Source organism: Mya arenaria, chromosome 15 (assembly GCF_026914265.1).
Source record: "Mya arenaria isolate MELC-2E11 chromosome 15, ASM2691426v1".
Taxonomy (NCBI): domain Eukaryota; kingdom Metazoa; phylum Mollusca; class Bivalvia; order Myida; family Myidae; genus Mya; species Mya arenaria.
In genome coordinates, this window is record NC_069136.1 from 33,765,736 (window position 1) to 33,789,906 (window position 24,171).

The 24,171-nt window shown below is 34.3% G+C and overlaps 2 protein-coding genes across 4 annotated transcripts in view; both read right to left on the reverse strand.

Moving 5' to 3' along the window:
- Window positions 1-24,171, reverse strand: part of LOC128218874 (filamin-B-like) — a 90,477-nt gene that overhangs the window by 23,196 nt on the left and 43,110 nt on the right. For 2 of the 3 annotated variants that reach the window (XM_052926618.1, XM_052926620.1), the window contains 11 exons: window positions 23,651-23,734; window positions 22,956-23,096; window positions 21,937-22,104; window positions 20,214-20,360; window positions 15,364-15,444; window positions 14,921-15,058; window positions 14,329-14,496; window positions 13,065-13,211; window positions 3,334-3,417; window positions 3,008-3,145; window positions 2,038-2,214 (listed from right to left, as the gene is read on the reverse strand). In XM_052926618.1, coding sequence (XP_052782578.1) covers window positions 2,038-2,214; window positions 3,008-3,145; window positions 3,334-3,417; window positions 13,065-13,211; window positions 14,329-14,496; window positions 14,921-15,058; window positions 15,364-15,444; window positions 20,214-20,360; window positions 21,937-22,104; window positions 22,956-23,096; window positions 23,651-23,734 — 1,473 coding nt within the window. The remainder of the gene's footprint in view (window positions 1-2,037; window positions 2,215-3,007; window positions 3,146-3,333; window positions 3,418-13,064; window positions 13,212-14,328; window positions 14,497-14,920; window positions 15,059-15,363; window positions 15,445-20,213; window positions 20,361-21,936; window positions 22,105-22,955; window positions 23,097-23,650; window positions 23,735-24,171) is intronic. The other variant, XM_052926619.1, reaches the window with a different exon arrangement.
- LOC128218876 (filamin-A-like) lies at window positions 4,433-11,388 on the reverse strand. The gene is made up of 8 exons (XM_052926621.1): window positions 11,326-11,388; window positions 10,922-11,005; window positions 9,224-9,361; window positions 8,468-8,641; window positions 7,974-8,120; window positions 7,086-7,313; window positions 6,248-6,421; window positions 4,433-5,441 (listed from the first exon to the last, which is right to left on the reverse strand). Exons 3-8 carry the CDS (start codon window positions 9,321-9,323, stop codon window positions 5,245-5,247), a joined length of 1,020 nt encoding a protein of 339 aa, XP_052782581.1. The 5' UTR covers window positions 9,324-9,361; window positions 10,922-11,005; window positions 11,326-11,388; the 3' UTR covers window positions 4,433-5,244.

Consider the following 24,171-nt stretch of genomic DNA (forward strand, 5'->3'; position numbering starts at 1 on the left):
ATGGGCCTTGCTTTAAATATCAGTATCATCTCTGGCTACACGTGTACCAAGTTTCATGTGAACAGATTTAAAGGTATGGCCTTGGTTCAAACTTTTGCAGAACAATGACCCCGCCACCTCTCGTATAACTGCCAATACCTCAACCATTTTCCAGGAAAAACAGCTGAGCTAAAATTTGAACCAACTTTAAATTGTTCATTAAAACATAATCAATTTCCAAAAACACCTTTCTGAAAACATTTCCACCTTCCATATTCAAACACTGATTCTCAATAGAAGCATATCCTTTTGTCACATTTTTCATTTCCGATTCAGACTCAGATTTCTAGGTGAAATCGATAGAATGGGATTTTAAATCTATAGAAGTTTATTACTAGAACCTAGGGCCTACTGAAATGGGCATTTGTGCTTGGAATAATCAGAACTTAATGCTTGGCTGGACAAAATCAATAAATTATTGATATTACCTTTTATACGAAATAGGCAATTAATGTATGAATGTGATATCTGTATTTTGATACACGTAATAATGTTAAATTGATTGAAACAATGTTGAGGAATTAAGCAAAAAGTGTCCACCTGCTTTTTTCAATCCTTAAATATCTCTTTGACCTGCTTACTTAAAATTTTACCAAGTGTTTTTTTTCACGTTTTGTGAGTGAGGCCACAGCCCTTAGAATTGTGAAAATAGCCACACTTTAATGCCTAATATCGACACTTTAATGCCTAATATCGACACTTTAATGCCTAATATCGTGAATTTACAAAAGTATAGTTCAAACAAGGAAACAAAGCAAATGGCACTTGAAGATACAGAAATTGAAGAATTAAAAAAAAAAATGAATGTATTTAAACAAAACTGTCCTAGTTGACAGAGATGATAATTTATTTTTTTGGATTTCAAATTTTGATTCCATTTTTTTGTGATAACAGTATGACTTGTGGGGTTAACGTTCTGAGATCAACCCCATTTTTCTGTCAAAAAGAAACACTGTCACCCCTCAATATCTTCATAGTAGAAAAGGATTACAAATGAAAGGCACAGAGATTACTCAAGTCCACTACCTGAGTCATTGAAATTATACACAGGGCGTGGGAAGCTTGAGTTGTGTACCAGTTCAATAACAAGGTTTTGGTAAAGTTACCTATTGTGGACAGAAAACAATCATCATAGTTCAAAGCAGTTCAAAAGGGTTTTTGATGTTAAAAGAGATGTTGACCTGCCTGGACACATTTGCGATATCTTGGGTGTATCTCACACTCAAGTTTTATGAAACAATTGTGATAATGTCTGATCATTAAAGCTTCCAGTTTTGAAGCATTGTTAGCTTAGTAACCACCCAAACACTGCCTATAAGGGATATTAAAATGTAAATGTTAATAAATTTACAATTAGTAAATCCCAAGGGTGCCACCCATAATATCGCAATCAAACAATTGTCCACAAAAGGTTACTGATATTGATATTGTCATTATCTTCAGATATCCCGGAGTGAGTCCACACAGTGTATTGGTCACCTAAATATACATGCCAATCAAAAGACTTAGATTCTTATCTTAAATTCTTAAATTAAGTTCAATCTAAGTTGGTTATTGAATACGGCCCCTGGACCGCATAATATTTTTGAATAAATGACTGAATGTATCCATAGATGGACAGATGAAGTTAGACCATGTTATAACTTATGCAAGAAAACAGACAGTTAATACGATAATGCTCAAGTTGTTCTATGACAAACAAGGGAAATAACTCCAAAAATAATTTTGACAATGTGATGGGAATCACTTGACATAACTAAATGTTAAATGTTAACATTTGTTCTATGTACCATCTACATATTAAGAAAGTTTTCCCAGTTAAATTCGTTAAATTTTAGTTGTTCCAATCGCAGCCTCAATCTCTGCCAGTGGCTCATAACAAAGAACACAATAGCAATCAATCTGGTGAATGACGTAGTCTGATTTTTTTTGTTTGGAAAAGAAAAGATGCTGAAAATGGACAAAACAATGGAACAATACTATGAAGACTGCACTAACCAGGAAGATCAAAGCCGCCATATCTGACGTATATCTGGTACTGGCCGGGCTCTTCAGGCTCGAAAATGTAGTCCTTCCACATGTGACCCAGGTCGCGGGAGTCGTACACAACGTCAATCGAGGATGGGCCGATAATCTGTACCTTCTGTTCAAGGGTTCCTGCGCTGCTGAAGTCCACTGTGGGTCAAAAAAGATTTTTATTGGTGATACAGTAAAACCCTTCTATTCAGATAGGACTTTGAGAAAACGGTCTTAATAGAGGGTTGGTCCCATTACCAAGTTTCTGCTGATTAGGGTTGTGAATGGTCAAGTGGTGGAATACGTTAGATTCTTACTATGTCTTGCTGGGTATTGGTAATACACAGCACATATTTTAGTTTCGGTTTTATCTTTAAGTTATGTACCTGTCAACAAATTGCCTATGGTCTCATTAACAGATCAATTTAACATGTCATTTATTAAAAGGGATTGGATTAAGTAGTCGACCGTCACTGAATAACTGGGTCCCCATTAATTCGGGGTTTACAACCATTGAATTATAGTGGAAAAAGACTGGTTCTGAAAAAAGTCTCATTAGCACGGTGGTCGTGAAAACGGGGAGGTCGTAAACAGGGGGGTTCACTGTATATCTTCTATATTTAGTTTGGAACAATAACTTAAACTGTAGTTTAAATCATGTAAAAAAAATAAAAATATAGCATATAAAAACATCTGTGCATATTTATACACATGCATCATTTAGCGCACATTTTCATCATAAGCATGACATTTTAAAAAGTTACAATTTTTCCCACTATTTTCTAATACAACATCTACATCATATAAGACGAATGAATCCTTCAAACTAAAGGATAATGAACATTTTAATAGATAAGTAGATATGCTGAGCATTCTCAAAAAGTATAGGGACTATTGAGCTTTTAGAAAATAGTTGGTCAACATTTTATGGTATATAGGGGAGATAACCTACCACTAAATCCAGCCTCATCCCCAACAGCTCCGTGCCTAAAATTGTCTACCCTGATTGTGGACAGATCGAAAACATCCACGTAAAAGGGGCTGCCGTTCACCTGAACTCCACCGCATTGGACATCTACAGTGTGGCGACCTGTGTAAATAAAATACAATATACTTTAATACAAAAGATTGAAAACAGATCGAAAATATACTCACAAAACATAGGTATGATTTAAAAATTCACATAAAAAAGATTTTCTCTTTTAAGCAGACGATAAGGCTTTTCACTGAACAGGTTTTTATGTAAATAACTACGGTAACATATATTTTATAACATACCAGCAACCCTGGGCATCCATTCCACGCGAACTTCTCCGTTACCGAGGGAGTAGACCTGGGCATTTACACGGTCTCCACTGGGTGCTGGAAATTTCATAGAAATAGAATATATAATGTTTAACATTTCTCTAGATTTTCCAGATAATGGGAAAAGTATTGAGAAGGATTTTTAATATTTCTCTAAATTTTCCAGACGAAAGGTTTCTGTTGAAATTCTATGTTTGACTTTTTTTACGTGTTTATTTTTAAATTTCATGATTATGGATATTAAGATCTACAACATGGATTTAACAACGAAGATGTATCAATCTAAAAATGAAACCTATATCAAACTGAATGTGTTGAATTTAAAACTCATATTTGTGTCATGATGCCATATGAGATTTAAAATAGGTTTCAATGATTATATCAATACAGTCAAAACCTGTTGGCTTGATATCCCAGGGACCAGCCAAAATACTTTGAGCCTCTCGAATATCAGGCCAAGCAAGAAATTGCTTAAAAAAGAGTAAAACATGTCTGTCCTTAACATCAACTTTGAGCCAACAAGGAAATCCCACGTGAGCCAACAGGTTTCGACTGTATATATTACATATTATATATTATTTGATTATATTATATACTGAAACTGAAAAATAAAAAGACATTTATCATGCATCAGTTTTACACAGAAGGTATTACTCTGAAATAAAATTAATCAGTAATTTATTGTACAGGCAAAAACAGAAAATTAATTGAACATAACAAAAGTCAAGCTCGTCTGGATTTTTTGTTTAGCCAACAAGGGGCATAAATCGATATTTATAAAGGGCAGAGTTATGGGACTTGCTATACATGATGTTTTGTCTTTGGCAACATATGTACCAAGTTTTACTAGTTTATCTTGAACTGTTTTTAAGTTATGGCTAAGATTTAAGTTCTTAAACGCCAACGCTGACACTGCTGACAACGACACCAAGGCAATGACAATACCTCAAACTTGTGCTTCCAAATAACAAACAAGCTACTGGTAATAAAAATGATATGATATGATAATATAATATATCTTTATAACATGAGAAGTAAAAAATATCCCCCCACCAAGTAAGCAAGTTGTAAATTAGCCGATGTTTTGTATTACATGTGGCTTGAATGAAAATACAAGATCAAAAATTGAACCTGTTAAAACATTTATTTCTCTAACAATACCCATACATGATACTGTAAATCACATCCTACAAATATGATGTAGGCAAATCAATACTTATAACAATAGCAACATAGATGTTATGATCAACATTCAATTGATGGAATTAATTATAAATGCAATTGATGTTCTAATATATCATATTTCTCATGCAACGATGAATTATGCATATAAAGTTCATACATAAACACATTATTTTCCTTCCATCTTCATGCCTTACACTTCTGATTAACTGAAATATCTAATATCATGCAAAAATTCAACCCTTGAACAGAAGGTACAGATTGAAGTCTACTTTTAAAGCAAAAGTATTCTTGAAACATACAATAATTCCCTCCGACTTTATTTCATACCAATTCAATGCAGCAACCATCATGCAGAATTATGCCGCTGGTTTTCGTCGCCATTATCCTTTTTTTTATTTAACTACATTTGCATAAGGCCAAAATAAAGAATAGTGATAACTGGAGCCTTACTGAAACCAGACATTTAGGGGAGGGTATTTAAGTACTTTATTTTATTTTATAAATTTCTAACCCTTTAATTTCTTAAAAAAATTGGTTGAGAAAAAGAAGAAAAAACCCCAAGAAAGGCTGAAAAATAAATCAGGTTTCAGAACTTTTTATGGGTTGGTTAAAGGCAAGGCCATACAAACTGTTCATACGTCGCAGCTTAATTCTATTTTAATCCTTCATGCAACCTCACAAGCCTACGAATTCAATCCATCATAATGCTTGAAATCGAAAGAAACTGTTTCCATAGCAACCTGTGATGTACATTGTCAACATATTGTAGGGTAGAAGTGTCCCGAGACTTTGAAGAAAACACCATTGTATGTCTTGTACGATGAAATATTTTGTGTTGCTAGGCAACGCTACTGTTTTATCTTCAAATTCTCTCATGTTTAACTTGAATGGAGAACCTGAAATGAAAAAAAAATATTAGTAAAACAAGAGCTGCAGTCACAGACTGCCATATCCCCCACTGAATTATGAACAGTATCAAGTTTGCCTTACGGCAAAGGATTACAATAAAACAACTGATAAAAACTTAAATAATACTACACCCAGCATTATTGTAGTTGTGCGCTGCACTTCTCCATGAGATCTAACTGTATATGAAGTTTGATGTCTATAACTCAATTTTTTTTCTAGTTATGCTACGGACAAAAAATAAGTAGGAAAAATAACAAAGGACATTAACTCAAAAGAATACTTTAGCCAGAGTTATGGTTTCTGTGCACTGCATTTCAACTCAATGATAACTATCCGTATATGAAGTTTTAAGCCAATTCCTCAAAGACTTTTCAAGTTATGCTCTGGATAAATAGCCCGGATGCACTAACACCTACCATCACTATATCCCCTTCGCCTTTGAGCAGGGAATAACAATAAAACTAAATTTACCATATTTGACACATTAACAGGTAAGATGTAAATGCAAAGTTACACAATAATACACAAAAATGATTTGAACAAATGTTAAGAGAAAAAATAATTTGTAGTAAATATTAAAAAATAGCGTTTATAGAATATCCATGATAGCTATTAAACTACAAATTAAAAAAATGGTGCGGCTCATATTACGATTGAAAAGCATTTGTTTTGGAAAGTTTAACTTTTTGGATGCCATTTTTGAATATTGAAATTAAATTCCTTGTTAAAGTCTATTATTTCGTATGAAAGTAGATTACATTAAACAAAATTATAACAAGCAAGATGACCATACCAGGTACAGGTTCCCCATTAAAGGCAATGTAGATATCATAAAGGTCAGGTTTCTCAAGGTCAAATGTCACCCAAAGTAGGTCATCCATGCCATGGTCTACTGCAGACTGGACAGTGCCTTCACTATTCATTATTATCACTGTGAGGTCACCCGCACCGGCTTCACTCACATCAACTGAAATTAAGCATGAGGGTTAAGCATCAAGGTCAAAGGTCACCAAAAGTAGGTCATCCTTAACATGGTGGATAATGCCTTCCCTGTCCAAAATGACCAACAGAGCCTCATTCTAATCAATTGAAAATAAGGCATAAAATCAGTCGAGCATGAAAATCAAAGGTTGCTCAAAGTAGGTAATTCATTCTATGCTTGAACATGGAACAGCTAGGCAACATCAAAACCTCTTCATGAGTAGGCACTCACAAGTTGATTTCAGACAACAAGTTGTCATACCATAATTTAAATATCAGAGACATTCCCTGGCTGATAAATCTACAAGAAAACCTTTTCATAAATGAGTGACCTTGCCCTTGGAACATGTATTCAGTACATTGGTATTGTAAGCTAAACATGTGGTACATCAGGTGAACATGAGTTTGTATGGTTTATATTTGGAAGACTTCTGTTTAATTTACCTAACAGACAATGTCAGTTTAAAGAATCCATCCTTTTCAGTTTGTGACCTTGACCTTATCAGTCAATAAATAACAGAGAATCCAATTTCATAATAAGATAGGTAAATCAATATTTACTTTTTGTCATATGCATGATAGCCCAGTCTTTATTCAATTTAAAAGGTATGATCCCTCATAATGAGCCTTTCATTTTAAATGTACTGTACCTTTGATCAGATGCCTTTGTCCCACTTTTGGCTCATCGTATCTGTCTATGACCTTGACCTTGGTGGAATCAAATGCCTCAATCTTCATAGGGCAGCCCCAGACTGGTATAGCATTCCCATATTTCACCTCGAAATCATACGTTCCAGGCTTAAGTGGCAACCAGTCTATGGAATATAGTCTATCACCATGGTTACGAAGTGTGTATGGGACGCTGTTGTAAACTGGACCTGAAAAGCATTAAGTTGAATTAAAACTTTGCTAGAATTTGCTTCTAAAACTCTATGACCTTCATACTTCCATCCAATTTTCAAAAGACATTTTTGTCACATACCCATTTTAAATAATGAATAATTATATGATACATAAAATTTACAGATGTGGTGCATTATACCCAAAAAAGGGATATTATATACTGCACATTTTATGTATACTTTACATGATTTTGAATGATTTAGATATTTTGCTTAAAATATTTTGTTTGCTTCTTCTGTTTATTTATCACAAAATATATAAACAACAACAAGAAAGATGCGAAGTGGACATTGATGCTCATCTTAACCTCATTTTTCAGTCCAAAGGGATATAACTCCACAGGTATTAAAGTCAAGAGTTATGGACCTTGCTATATATGTATGTGTGTATTATCTCTGGCAACATGTTTACCAAGTTTCATTTGAATATTTTGGAAAAAAATTTGAGGAAGAAAAACCAACAACACCAAGGCTTTAACACTATATCAACTTTTTTCTATGAAATAATGGACAAGCTTAAACTGTTTCAAAGATGTAATAATATCAATCCATCATTCGATATAATAATAGATCTGACAGTCAGCAACATAACATCTATCAAAAGATAATTGCAGGAGAAACACCAAGTGCACTTACCAAGTATAGTGATCACCAGGTCGTCGATTGCCGATGGGGCAGAGGTCATCTGCATGTTAAGTTCCCTGTTACAGGGCACCAGAGCAGGTTTTGGAGGCTGGACTCTAATTTTGTCAACATCCGCAAAGTTGATAGACATCGGGCTGTCTGAAAATCATTCAATTAAATCAATGTATTTGTGTTAAGTGTGAAAATGTTATGATAATTTTTTTTGCTTAAATTTGCACAATTATTTTAAAATCTCTTCTCATAACTATAGCACAGACATTATATGTCAGTTTTCTAGGCCATGTAAGGTCAGTTGCTATAGCTGACTGGCTGAATAATTTTCTGAGCTATTGACTTTTACAAAAGATAATCTCTAAAATTTACAGTCAAACCCTGTTGGCTCCAACTCAAATGGCTTGATTTCTTCATTGGGTCCAACTGGATGTAATGGACCAATATCTTTCTATTAAAACTAATAATTCTGCTGGAAAATAATAAATCCTTACCTGGAATGTGTTCACCATTAAACAGGATGGATAACTCATGTCTCCTTTCCCCATCTCCCATAAAAGTGACCTCAAAAGTTCCCTCCCCTAGTGCCTCCAGTTCTGTAGGGATTTTCTCCCCTTCCGTTTCCACAGTTACCTCCATCTTTCCGTCACCAGCCTCATCACCAAGAACTGAAATAAAGGCGAACCATTTTTATTCCTTTCATCATGAAAAAAAGAGTACTATAAGCAGCTACCTAACCGCAGCTGTACAAGGGCTGAAACTCAATGAATACAAGCATACATAATATTGTCATATATTATTAAGTTACGTTCTAAGGTGATCAGTTATTTGATATACATTGGCACTTATTCTGTCCCACTCTTGAGCTAGTATTTTTAAGGACATGGTAGAGTAAAAGAGCAAGACAATTCCTCACCAGACGCACAAAGCACATTACAGCAGATGGTTTCCCGAAATGTCATGGAAACATTTTCAACAGTTTTCAACAAAGTTATGGCACAAAAAAAAATCACTACAAAGAAGCTTAATGAAAATGGCCCCAGGGGTATGGCTAGACCACTTTTATGCTTAGTAGCAACACAGTCCTGGATTTAAGAAGCTAACCTCTTTTGCCCTCCTTTTGTCCCAGATTTGATGAGCTGGACAACAATTTTCTTTTAATTTTTCTGTTTTCAGTCATGTTAAAGCTTCCCTATCTTCATCGAGGCCAGCATTATATATATTATTTATATACCATTTCAACCACATACCTCTGAATTTGAATGGAATGTTGAGAATCCCCAGAGGCATCTTGGCAAGGCGGACCAGTTTGGGATCAAAGGTCTTGAAGTGATACGGGCTGGCCCCCATTTCAGCCCCCAGATAGGTCACTGATACATTATGTACTCCTGCAAAGGGAAATTAATTTGTGATAAACATAAAACCTTGTTTATGGGTCAAAGGTCTTGACATTATACAGAGACAGGGCCATTTTTTAATAAAGTCGCAAGGCTTAAAATTTCAAGGTGTAACCCCGATTTGGGCATAAACTGGGTTTTAATAAAACCATACATGTGATAATTTCTTGGGTCGATTCCGGGACACCCATCGTAATGTCAACGCACACTAGGGGGGTCCGGGGGCATGCCCCCCCGGAATTTTTTTTAAATGGGGAACGTCTGTGGTGCATTCTATAGCATATCTGGGGCTATTTTAGTCGTTTTTAACGTCGGGAAAATGTACCTATTCTGACTGCCTAGACGTATTTTTTACTTGACATGGTTGTTTTTTTTTCTGCATTTTCTTGAAAAAATAAAACCACCAGATATTTTCCCAGGCTTTAAATGAAGTGCTAACCAGGAGGATATGCAGTCTACTTTCGGTTTCATCAAAACAGGAAATACACAACTATACGGGCACCTGTTTTCCCGCGCTTTTGAGAACATGCGTTACAAAGTATTTATTGTTTCATCACATTTAAAACGTTTGCAATTTATGACACACAATATTTTTCAGACGATAAAGAAGATTTTCCAGTCGATGAGCTTTTTTCCGTTTGGAGATGCATATAATTTTGATAGAGACGTGTCAACAATCGGCTGTATAAAGCGATCACGTGACTTACCATGGTCACGTGATTAAAGCACTCTATATAACCACCTGTAAACCCCATATCGTCAGTTTTATTTCGGCGTAAAAATACACACGATAGTTCGGAAAAAAGGTCAAAACACTAAAATTCCTTATGGACGCATAAGTTGTTAAAAGTATAACGACGTATCGACTTTGAAATTTGAAAGGAATATGGGATGTTTTCCGTGTTTTAATTTTGTTTTTTTTACTCATTTTGTCACTTTCTTTGAACTTACCTTCATGCTCGTTTGTTGGTGAAATGTGTGAAAAATATCAATTCATCAATTAAAAGCTATCATTCATAAGACCAAACAAATCCATATGAAAACAATGAATTTGTATACAAGAACCCTCCCCCACTCGTTAAACACAACAATAGGCCGATAGATCAATTATCGGGTGATTGACGATGACCTCGACGACACACGTACCAATTAACGGATTAGTGTCAACATGTCCTGTGTTTTACGACCAGTGTCCCGGACAGGCAAAATAGCTGACTTACATTGGTAAAATTAAGATAATTAAAACTATCATAACAAAATTAATCGTCAAGATTCTGCCTGCAACTTTACAGGTATCCCAAAGCACTCTTAAGCAGGCTAAGGTTTTCGACTAGGATGTCTAACTGAAACAGAGCCCTGGGTCTCATTTGAAATCTTCACTAGGTCACAGACACAGTACACACTTTAAAATCTGGTAAGGTTAAATTTGATCATGTACCACACACACTCTATGAGAACACCTTTTACATTTTTAAGTTTGAAGCTTGTGGGCGGATGTTATGATGATACAATTCTTTTCTTTGTAAACACTTAGGCTTAGAAAGTACATACCAACTTCCTTCGGTGTAAACTCTACTTTCTGAATGCCAGGCCCCTCTCGTTTGTAACTGACTGCAACATCTTGACCAGAGGGCGCTTGTAAAGTGGGAATTAATTGTACAGTCATCACACAAGATTTAAAAGTTGACTAAAAGTCATTAATTTCTTACATTCATGTACACATAAAACACTTTCAGAAAATTAAAGGGTTCAGAAATAAATTTGGTTGATGCATGTACTTTATACCAAAATTTCCAAATATTTATAACATAGAGTTGACATTTCTTAAGGTTAAAATCCAAAAGACTAAGTATGACTTAAATAATTACCATAACATTACAAAATGAATAACATCCTTTATTTTATTACAAAATAAATTCCCTGAGATAAAAACAATAAGATGGAAATTTACTTACCAATAAAGGTATGCCATCCAAATCTTCATGCACATGCCGCTAAAATGCCGAACCATATTCATTTTTTTTTAACATGCGCGTCTGCGTCTATCAAATCATGCTAAAAATCTCAGATCATTGATGTCATGCCAATGTGCCATCCCCTATCAGTTCTTTCAAAAACATGAGCGCATCAAACCATGCTTGAATTTCATGAGCCAATTAAAATGACCACATATATTCATACAACATTTTTTCTATCAAAGCTTATTACAAAAATAAACATGTATTAGTATGAACAGTTATTGAACAAAACAGTTATGTGAGTAACATAGATTGCATGATACATGCATCATTGCTTAGCCACCATGAAAGAAAACATAACAGAACACCTTTGTTTCTTTAATATCATATATGTGTTATAAAAGCATGTTTTGTTATAAAAACAGACACAATCTTAACAACGATAATATATGTTAGTAACAATGATTATACATGTTAGTATAAGCATAGTTAAATACATGCAAATAAAGTTCTGACATATCTTGTATCCTTACATAAATTTAAGAGGGGTTGTAAACACAACTTGTATGTGTATGTGCAGCTATCCTTTCAAGTAAAGGCAGATAGTTCTAAAAAGTTGTTCGCAAAAATCTTTCTTTCAATGAGTACAGGCAGTATCTCGGAATTGTGTATTATATGTTTTTCTGGTAACTTACATCGGTATAAAGTAGTTCACAATTTCACTTGTGGCCTGAATATGTATATTAGGCTTTACACCTGTAAATAGTACACATACCTGTATGACAGTGCACAAAAAGTAGTCCACACATACCCATTCCTTGATGACTGAGCACAAAAAAGTAGTCCACACATACCTTGATGACCTAGCACACAAAAACTAGTCCACACATATCCATTCCTTGATGACCAAGCACGAAAAAGTAGTCCACACATACTTTGATGACCTAGCGCACAATAAGTATCCCACATATACACATACCTTGATGATCTAGCACACAAAAAGAAGTCCCCACATATGCAAACCTTGAACAATGAAGCCATGACTAGGTAATTATTGTTAGAGTTAGAAAATTATCAAGTTTTTTTTCATAAAAAGATAAACCGCAAAATGTTTGATGACTATTGGGTAGCAGATGATCTACTTAATTGTTCACGATGATTTCTTTACATATTTAAACAAATGCCCCTCTTTACGATATGATATGAAAAGTAGTAAACATGTATGTATGTCATGATGATCTAGCACACAAAAAGTAGCCAACACATAATACCTTGATGACCTAGCAAAAAGTAGTCCACACATACCTGGACAACCTAGCTCCCAAAAAGAAGTCCACTTGTATGCATACCTTGATGACCTAGCGAACAAAAAGTAGTCCACTAGTATGCATACCTTGATGACCTAGTGCACAAAAAGTAGTCCACACATGCCTGTACAAGCAGTGTTTAACCCTCTTATTCCGACTAAAACTGAGATTTATGGCTACTAGTGTTTGAGGTTATTTTTGTTAGGCAAACCATATTACTGTGCAAAAGAAATACTTAGTCAATTTATGAAATTATTAGTTAGATAATAAAGTGCAATGAAAAAAAACAAAATTTAGTCCATCAACAGGTAACCTGGGAAAATAAGATAATTGAGTGAAGCAAATACATTTTCAAACCCGGTATTAGTACTTTGCAAAACCAAGCATTCCCATACTGCATTGCAAAATTAACCAATGTGAACGACTTACAGCTGATGTCAACATTCACATCGAGATCTCGGCCTGAGCTAGAAGACTCAACAAAGAAGCTTGCTGATCTATCAACTGGGAGTTGCATTTCCAAGCTTCTTATTGACACTGCTGAAAGACTGGTTGCATAGCAGCTGAATGGAGAATCTGAAACAAAGGGTGTGATCATTTATAAATTAAAAGTCAGAATCAAGGGGAGTAATCATTTATATATTGCAAGTCTGAATCAAGGGAAGTAATCATTTAAAAATTGAATGTCTGAATCATCGGGTATAATCATTTATAAATTGAAAGTCAGAATCAAGGGGTGTAATCATTTATATATTGCAAGTCTGAATCAAGGGAAGTAATCATTTAAAAATTGAATGTCTGAATCAAGGGGTATAATCATTTATAAATTGAAAGTCAGAATCAAGGGGTGTAATCATTTATATATTGCAAGTCTGAATCAAGGGAAGTAATCATTTAAAAATTGAATGTCTGAATCAAGGGGTATAATCATTTATAAATTGAAAGTCAGAATCAAGGGGTGTAATCATTTATAAATTGAAAGTCAGAATCAAGGGGTGTAATCATTTATAAATTGAAAGTCAGAATCAAGGGGTGTAATCATTTATAAATTGCAAGTCAGAATCAAGGGGTGTAATCATTTATAAATTGAAAGTCAGAATCAAGGGGTGTAATCATTTATAAATTGAAAGTCTGAATCAAGGGGTGTAATCATTTATAAATTTTAAGTCTGAATCAAGGGGAGTGATCATTTATGAATTGCAAATCTGAATCAAGGGGTATAATCATTAATAAATTTTAAGTCTGAATCAAGGGGAGTAATCATTTATAAATGGAAGGGAGTAATCATTTATAAATGGAAAGTCTGAATCAAAGATCTAACGTCTAAAACAAATTAACTGAAAAATATAAGAGATAATACATGAATCAAACTGAATCGAAATCTTGAAACAGTGAACAACTTGAGAGTGTCATTGTGGTATAGCATTGCGCCTCTCACTCAAGAGCTTACAGGTTCAAATCCCACCAGGGAAACCTTTTTCTCTCTACAAAAGATACACTACAGGTTTTTGCCAAGAAAACAGATTCTAGAGTGATTCATATCAATGATATCTGTCTTCTCAAAAAGTTGCTATTATTCATCATTATTGTGAGTTAACTTGAGAAATTGAAAGTGATACATATCAGTTTTCACCTGTCTTTACAATTGAGCTAAAACAAACTACTATAAACTGCACTAAAACAGGGAACATACCTGGGTGCTGTTCCTGGTTAAAGATGATCTCAACTTTCTGTTCTCCAGCTTCCTCGGGAATGAATGACATCTTATACACGCCTGTCTCCTCTGACTCCACGGTGTTGGGCAAGGTGCCATTGTTCACCATTATTTCCAGTTGGCCTTCACCAGCTTTACGTACATCAACTTTTCATCAAAGAAAAATAATAATAAATAGATGTCATCAAAAGCTGCCTTTTGATAAATTTGGTGTCTTGTGAACAATGCTTACAAAATAGTTTTCTATAAGTAAGAGCTACATAATTTATAGGTATGTACAATTTTTGTCGGTTCAAAATGATGCCATTCATCTACTCTACTCAATTCAACAAAACATTTATTCTTAGGTCAGTTTGCATACAATCACAAGAACGAAGAAAACTATTTTAAATACCAGCTGCAAAAAATGCATTCTTAAAATATTGAAACAAACTAAAGGATGAGTCTATCGAGACCAACATTAATTCTGTCCATAATTTAGAAAGACAGCCAATGTAGTACAGTTTAATCAAAGTTTCGTGATAATTCTTCAAAGCTTTGAGGAAAAAGTATCAAAAGTAGTCACACATACTTCCAAACTCAATGGGCTGGCCAACGACGCCATCGGGCAACGTTGTGACTTCAATGGCAGCTGTGTTGTAAGCCTTCGCAACAAACGGGCTACCAGTACACTCTGTGTCTCCGTATTTCAGGTTGATGGTATAGTCACCTGAAAAAGTAAGGTAATGATTGACAAGAGAAACAAAAGGATCCATCGCCTCAATCTGTAAGGATGTTTTGGTCATTTTGACAGCATATTTCACAGATGGTTTAAACACTATTTATTCAAATGTTGTTAATATATCAGCATATTACACGGTATACAGGGAGAAGGATTCAAGAGATAGCTTAGAGCTAATATTAAAACTTCTCTCTTTGTCTCTTTCACAATTGATAAGTAAATTATTAAATAGTACATTATCTTTACACAGAATTGGTCAAACTGATCTTTATTTTTTAAGGCTGTGCACATACCAATTTCAGTGGGAATGTATTCCACCCTGCATTCACCGGTATTCTGTTCAATCCTGTGTTGCACTGTGGTCCCATCAGGAGCTGGAATGGGAACCAACCAATGGTAAAATTTCAAGCCTTTCTGTGACAAAGATTTCAATCTTCTCAGGAACACTGATCAACTCAATTTTGATGCTGACACAGCAAGATATATCATTGATATTTGGATGATTTATGAAGTATGATAATAAATATGATATGAACAGAATATCTTAATATAACACTAATTAAAGGTTTATAAATAATCTTCTAAAAATAACAACAAAAAAGGTTATAACATGAAAAACACCTGAAAAATATTCCAAATTAGAAATAATCAAAATGCCCCAAACAATCCAGAAATGAAATCATTTCAAGTGTTTTTTTCCATAAAATGTTCAATTTCAATTTATTTTACCAAAAACACAGGGTACAATTTAAAACAAAACTCAGTTTACACAATCTTATATATATATATATATATATATATATATAAAACATGTACACTTAAGTCATTTAACAAGATAATAATTTCATCATAAAGAGAAAGAAGACAAATAACTAAGGTTACTCTATTATTAACATGCTCACCAAAGATTATTACGGTAACTACATGTATAGGGTGTACAAGAGAAAAACAAACTCAGTTGAAAGAATGCTATAACTTTATTATAAAATTTGAAATATACAAGGTTATTACATGTAAATTATCGTGCAAGTAAACAAGGTAAAAATCTACATAATAATAGAATAAAATGATCATTTTTGTTGGATTTCCGTGTAATATCAAAACTTATTTTACTCCAAGTGATCGCAGAACGTGGAAATATCATTTTCTGTGATCTCAAGAAAAATAAAATTGAACTTACACCCAAATTCAACAAATTTTCAGTTTCTTTTATGTTTTCATAAACAAAAAAAGGCCATTTTGATTGGCACTAATTGCATATTCTCAAGATAAATGCAATGTTGTGACATAACTTTTGTGACTTCCTTTCAAACAATTTTAACCCAGCAATATTAAACTTTTCTGCTATTTTATTTAGCAAAATGAAAACCAAAATCTATAAGACCTGTGAAAATATCAAATTGATATTCTTCTGCAGTGAAAATAACATGATATCTCACCAAAAGCATAAAAGAAACTGATTTTATTTCTACAATTATAAACCATTATCAAAACAAAGAATTCTGTGACCATTTTCATTATCTTCTTTTTGGTGAAACATATACTATCTAATGGCAAATGAAGAAAGATTGGTTAAGAAATGACCAAGAAAAGTTGGCAATAATTTGAACATTAATTTTAGAATTTGGAATGCTCCAAAACTGACAAAGATATCAAATGGCACATGCCTTTCATATTTTACAAGATTTATTGAATTCAGAATAAAGTTCAAGAACTACTTAATCTGTAGTTCAAGATGTTCAGACTTTCAGAGATTTAGTCTAGTCCAATCTAGTCTGCATGATTTTCAATCATACAGTCTAATCTATATGCACATTTTAAACCACACAATCCAATGTAGTGGGCATCATTTAAACAAGTCCAATCTAATATACATAATTTTTAACTTTATACAAGGAAGACAAATTCTGAGAAAAAGTAACTGAGGAACTGGCAGCAAGTAAACATACACAAGTAGAGGTTGATTCCGACTTCATGAACATATCTTTAGCAAACTTGGTAAAGGACTAGTTAAAAAAGATATCACTGGGGGTTTAAATGGGACAGATCTTAAGCATGTCAAGGGCCAGCAATCATTAGGTCTTAGGAAACTGTCATGTTCTAATCCATAATAGGCAAAACTTTAGCAAATAAAGGACTAGCAATGAAGTTCTTAAGATATTTTCGTGTTCTGATCCATTAGACAGAACTTGAGCAAATAAAGGACTAGAAATGAAGGTCTTAAGATATTGCCATGTTCTGATCCATTAGACAGAACTTGAGCAAAAAAAGGACTAGAAATGAAGGTCTTAAGATATTGCCATGTTCTGATCCATTAGACAGAACTTGAGCAAATAAAGGACTAGAAATGAAGTTACTAAGATATTGCCATGTTCTAATCCATTAGACAGAACTTGAGCAAATAAAGGCCCAGCAATGAAATTCTTAGATATTTTCATGTTCTGATCCATTAGACAGAACTTGAGCAAATAAAGGACTAGCAATGAAGTTACTAAGATATTGCCATGTTCTGATCCATTAGACAGAACTTGAGCAAATAAAGGACTAGAAATGAAGGTCTTAAGATATTGTCATGTTCTGATCCATTAGACAGAACTTGAGCAAATAAAGGACTAGAAATGAAGGTCTTAAGATATTGTCATGTTCTGATCCATTAGACAGAACTTGAGCAAATAAAGGACTAGAAAAGAAGTTACTAAGATATTGCCATGTTCTGATCCATTAGACAGAACTTGAGCAAATAAAGGACTAGAAATGAAGTTACTAAGATATTGCCATGTTCTGATCCATTAGAAAGAACTTGAGCAAATAAAGGACTAGCAATGAAGTTACTAAGATATTTTTATGTTCTGATCCATTAGACAGAACTTGAGCAAATAAAGGACTAGCAATGAAGTTACTAAGATATTTTCATGTTCTGATCCATTAGACAGAACTTGAGCAAATAAAGGACTAGAAATGAAGGTCTTAAGATATTGTCATGTTCTGATCCATTAGACAGAACTTGAGCAAATAAAGGACTAGAAATGAAGGTCTTAAGATATTGCCATGTTCTGATCCATTAGACAGAACTTGAGCAAATAAAGGACTAGAAATGAAGTTACTAAGATATTGCCATGTTCTGATCCATTAGACAGAACTTGAGCAAATAAAGGACTAGCAATGAAGCTACTAAGATATTGTCATGTTCTGATCCATTAGACAGAACTTGAGCAAATAAAGGACTAGAAACGAAGGTCTTAATATATTGTCATGTTCTGATCCGTTAGACAGAACTTGAGCAAATAAAGGACTAGAAATGAAGGTCTTAAGATATTGTCATGTTCTGATCCATTAGACAGAACTTGAGCAAATAAAGGACTAGCAATGAAGGTCTTAAGATATTGTCATGTTCTGATCCATTAGACAGAACTTGAGCAAATAAAGGACTAGCAATGAAGGTCTTAAGATATTGCCATGTTCTGATCCATTAGACAGAACTTGAGCAAATAAAGGACTAGAAATGAAGGTCTTAAGATATTGTCATGTTCTGATCCATTAGAAAGAACTTGAGCAAATAAAGGACTAGAAATGAATGTCTTAAGATATTGTCATGTTCTGATCCATTAGACAGAACTTGAGCAAATAAAGGACTAGCAATGAAGGTCTTAAGATATTTTCATGTTCTGATCCATTAGACAGAACTTGAGCAAATAAAGGACTAGAAATGAAGGTCTTAAGATATTGTCATGTTCTAATCCATTAGACAGAACTTGAGCAAATAAAGGACTAGAAATGAAGGTCTTAAGATATTGTCATGTTCTGATCCATTAGACAGAACTTGAGCAAATAAAGGACTAGAAATGAAGGTCTTAAGATATTTTCATGTTCTGATCCATTAGACAGAACTTGAGCAAATAAAGGACTAGAAATGAAGGTCTTAAGATATTGTCATGTTCTGATCCATTAGACAGAACTTGAGCAAATAAAGGACTAGCAATGAAGGTCTTAAGATATTTTCATGTTCTGATCCATTAGACAGAACTTGAGCAAATAAAGGACTAGCAATGAAGGTCTTAAGATATTGCCATGTTCTGATCCATTAGATAGAACTTGAGCAAATAAAGGACTAGCAATGAAGGTCTTAAGATATTGTCATGTACTGATCCATTAGACAGATCTTGAGCAAATAAAGGACTAGCAATCAATGTTTTTATAAATGTCCATAGTCTTAACCATGGTGGAGAACTTGAGCAAATAAAGGTCCAGCAATCAAGCAATTTAGAAATTGTCATATTCTAATCCATGATGCAGATCTTTAGAAAAAAGAAGCATTGAAAGTAAAAAAATATTGTCTTATTTTAAACAATGGGGCATAGTTTTTTAACCTGTTGCTAATAAGCATTTTACCAGCTTCTTATTGCCACAATATCTTGAAATCTGGTGTCTAACTAATCTGGAAACAAGTGTCAAGAAAAAGTATGAATCTGAAAAAAAGAATTAGAACATTCATGCAAGGAATTAAGTACACAGTTATGAACGCTATTTCTAACAGGGTGTAGGATAAACAATGACTAAAAGATTGTAAAAGGATTATCTATAATGATGGTGTGTGATGGAAGTCAAAAGAAGTCATGACAATAAAATGAATATTTACATTATTAAACCTAGTAATTCAAACACAGGGTAACTTAATTTTGAGATGTATTTTTTACAGGACTGTTCTTTAGGAATATGTCATGAACTTTTACAAAGAAATCATGTACTATGTATCTCTTACAGATCTCAATCTCTTGGATTTATTTTTTTATTTTGTTGTATTTGAATTATAGAATTATAATTCTGATAATTGTTTATCATTAAATCAAGCATTTCCCTAACATTTCAAACAATAATGTTTATTTCGATGTCTGACCATATTAAATATGAACAAGTCCATTTTACTCAGATTTTTTTTAAATACTTAAATAAAAGTCCTTCAATTCTTTTGACCTCACAAAAAGCACACAATATTAATTTTCTACACTCATACTCTGGTGACTAGAATTTTTTACCTAAAAACTTGACTGGTTTAACAAAAACACTATGATATATATATAAGTTATGGAGACTGGTTTTACAATACCAGGAGAGGGCCTAGACTGGTATACAACATCTGTGTTACCTAGGATCTTGATTGAAAGCCTCTTAGCATCTAGATTTGCCATTTGAATGTTGAATGAGGTAGATCGATGTATGTGGACAAACTCTAGTCCACGGCCCATCACTAACATGGTCTTCGCATCAACTATGGCAACTTTCCATGGAGAGCCTAAAATTAGATCAGATTAGTTATATCTTGAATCGTCAGAACATATAACATAAAATGGAAGCTCTGTAGATCTTTTTAACTGACTATAAACATTATTATAGTGGCAAATGTTAATGCAACACTATGGCAACTTTCCATGGTAGGCCTAAAACTAAAGATCAGTTTTATTTTGAAATGGCAGAAAATATATATGTTTATGCTGACATAAAACAATTTATAGATTGTGGGTTAAACTGAATCATTCCAAGCTAATATGGGGGGATTGAACTGTCATAGCTAATGTATCAGTCACATTATCCAGCGATGGGGTAAACGATGGGCAACCGATGCGTTTTTAATAAAAATGGCGTGGTTGCCGGCCGGACACCCATAGTAATCGGACTGTGACTGAGGCCATCAGGCGAATCGGTGGGGGTAATCAGGTGAAAATAAGTTGTAGTTCAAATTCAGCTATGGGTCCACCAATGCCCCACATCGCTCCACATCAGCAACCCATCATTAACACATCTTTCTAGGATCGGCCGATGTATGGCCGAGCATGGTCCAGTGTCCATTGTCTGAGGTCATCGCGGGCTGAGTTGTGGGCAACAGACATCGGCCGATCATCGGTCAATGTTCGACCAAACATTGGCCCATAGTCGACCAATGTACGAACGATGTTCACCAATGTATGAGCAATGTAAAATACATCGACCATTACCGCTCAAACATAGGTGCCACGCTGGTCAAAAAATGTTTCTCTCTGGAGTCACTTGCCGAATGATCATTGGCGGTGGTATGCCTGTTGCTGTGACAGATGTGTTAAGGATTACTTGACCGATGAGGACCGACGTTGGGGCATCGCTCAAACCACCGATTACCACCGGTCTACGGCCACTGGTCGGGAAATGTGACTGAGGCATAAAGCGTGGGTTATTACCATACCTATCAAATGATAGTCCTTTTCACTCACTTTTGTTTATTATTCGATATGTTATTTATATAACATATATATATGTAATATATGATATATGATATTTATTATTCCCATTTTAGTTTAAACCACTTATTCAGAAGCAATACATAAAACATACAAACTTAAGCTCCGTAGAGCTTTTAAACGGACTACAAACATTATGATAATGGCAAATGTTATCGCATCACATTATCAAATTATAACAATTTTAGCTTAGTTATTTACTACTATGGTTTTATTGCTTTCGCCAAAAGTGATCTGAAATGCACTGCTACAGGGTATGTCATGGTATGTAAGCAGAGAGCGCCACTGAAATCCACAAGACTTAGAATTTTGCAGCCTCATGGACGGAGCTATTGTGATTAGAAAGTTGCATAGTAAATCTCAATTAATCTGCATAAATAATGATTGTGGGTTTCTGGAGGATGGGCCTAAGCTTTCCAGCTTCTTTTCTTTTAGTAAACTTGTTCTATTTGAAATCAAAAATACTTCTTAAAACCAGGTCATTTCTTCGGTAAGGAGAACTCTAATGTGCTACTATCCAACAGTGTTCTGCCTACACAACTCAACACTTGACTATGAATTTCTGTTGTAAAATGACTAGACAAGACCCATTTATACCTGGTACAGCTTCTTTGTTGAATTTCATCTCAACCATGTGGGGTTCTGTTGACACGGGCATAAATGACGCTGTGAACCTGTAATTGCCATGGTTTTCAACGCTGCACGCTATTTCACCCCCGTTTATCATGATCTCTATGTTACCACTGCCCGCCTTGGATGCATCAACTGTTGTAAAATAAGCAGAATAGTAAGAAATGATTGAAAGAAATACACATTAAGAGTTTGAATATCAGATATTTTGTATTAACAAGATAGTTGGTTAAAATAATGGACTGTTTCCACTTCAGCATACCCTGGGTCACCACATGATCATTGGTTGACTGGGATTATACAAAGAAGCACATGGGCTTGTTTGTTATACTGTTTGTGAGTAGGTGACCTTGTAATGAAAGAAAACAATCCTGATACAATAGGCATAATTAAGGTTTAAGGTATCTAGGCCCAAAAGAGTGCAAAAAGGGGCATAACTCAAAAAATGGCCGATCAGAGTAGAAAAAGGGGCATAACTCAAAAAATGGCTGAACAGAGTAGAAAAAGGGGCATAACTCAAGAAATGGCCGAACAGAGTAGAAAAAGGGGCTTAACTCAAGAACTGGACCAACAGAGTGGAATAAGTATCAACACTCCAGAACTGGCCCAACAGAGTGGAAAAACGGGCACAACTCAAGAAATAGCCCAACAACATGGAAAAAGGGGCATAACTCAAAAACTGGCCAAAAAGGGTTGAAAAAGGAGCATAATTAAAAAGCAGGCCCAACAGAATGGAAAAAGGGCCACAACACAAGAACTGGCCAAACAGTGTCGAAAAAGGGCCATAACTCAAGAACTGGCGCAACAAAAAAGAGGACATAACTCATAAAATAGATCCTTTACATCAAGTTCAAGCCAACGAGGAAATTGCGACTGCGTAATGTTTAGTCTTTACATTATGATTACAATTAACTTGTCTTTTAATCTAAATATTCTACAGAAATAGATGTTTGGTTTCTACTCTTTTTGATAATCAATCAACTTACTGTCAAACACCACTGGCTGTCCGAGGATGCCCGAGCTTGGCATATTAGACACCATTACACGCCCTGTGTCATAGGCCCGCATTGTGTAAGGGCTACCTTCAATTTTCTTGCCTGCATAACTGACATTCACCTTGTGATCACCTGCAAAATAAATCAGAATAATTTTTTAGAAAGACATAGCTTTTATTTGAAAACCCCATTTATAAAGGCTTTTATATTGTTTTCATCTTTACACAAATTATATGAATTTTTCCGTAAGATCATTCAATTTATATGAGTTAAGCATAATAATGCAATTAAACCAATAAGTATATTTTGTGCATCTATTAAGTGTAAACTTATATTGTACACCTTTGAGATAATAAAAATAAAATAAAAAGAGGTGCACAAGCCCGTAATTGATTAACTGTGTGCATTAAACAATGCATGACATCACTTCTTTTCTATGTATATTTATTTATCTTTTGATGATCAAAGGCATAAAGCCAAATCGTTAAATATAAAAGTGTTATAAAAACATAACATGTTTGACAATGTGTGATTTTTTTCCATATGATTCAAGTCCATGTTTGCTGTTGCAATTAATAATCTTCTATGCATTAAAGATTGTTGATTTTGTGTGGTATATTGCCTGCAAGCCATGTTAATTTAATGCCCTAATGTCTAAAAAAACACAAACAAATAAGGTATCTTACCAACAGTATTTGGTGTGAAGGTGACCTCAATATTGCCAGTGTTCAAGGTGTTGATCTTTACAGGCAGCCTTGACCCATTTGGAGCTGTAAAAATGACACATCTTGCAGAAAACCTGCATTTCACACATAAAATAATGTAAACATTGGTAATATTCCAACTCCTAACTACCCTTTCCTGTATTTTCCCCTCCTATAGTTGCTATGCAACCAGTATCAGTCAAGGTCACTGGTTGCTTGGCAACAGAGCACAACTGGGACAATCACCAAGCAACAAAAAACTGAAGACACTGGTTGCCTAGCAACTAATTTAACATGGGTGGATATAAGTAACAATTACATGCATGACATGCATACAGTTTTCTCTACCTAGAATTTCATCCACATGCTTATAGGTCACATGGTTTTTATATGGACAGAACTTTTAAGGTACTCTTCAGGATATTTTTTTGAATGTATTTCATTTGAAAAAAATATTGATGAAGTTGAACAAATACTGACCAAATAGAAACTCATCGTTATCC

Coding starts and splice junctions, on each gene's coding strand:
- LOC128218876 (XM_052926621.1), bottom strand. CDS start 9,323: ATGGGGGCCAGCCCGTATCACTTCAAGACCTTTGATCCCAAACTGGTC. Junction 8,642..9,223: donor CATTCCATTCAAATTCAGAG/GTATGTGGTTGA, acceptor CCTTTATTTCAG/TTCTTGGTGATGAGGCTGGT. Junction 8,121..8,467: donor TAATGGTGAACACATTCCAG/GTAAGGATTTAT, acceptor AATGATTTTCAG/ACAGCCCGATGTCTATCAAC.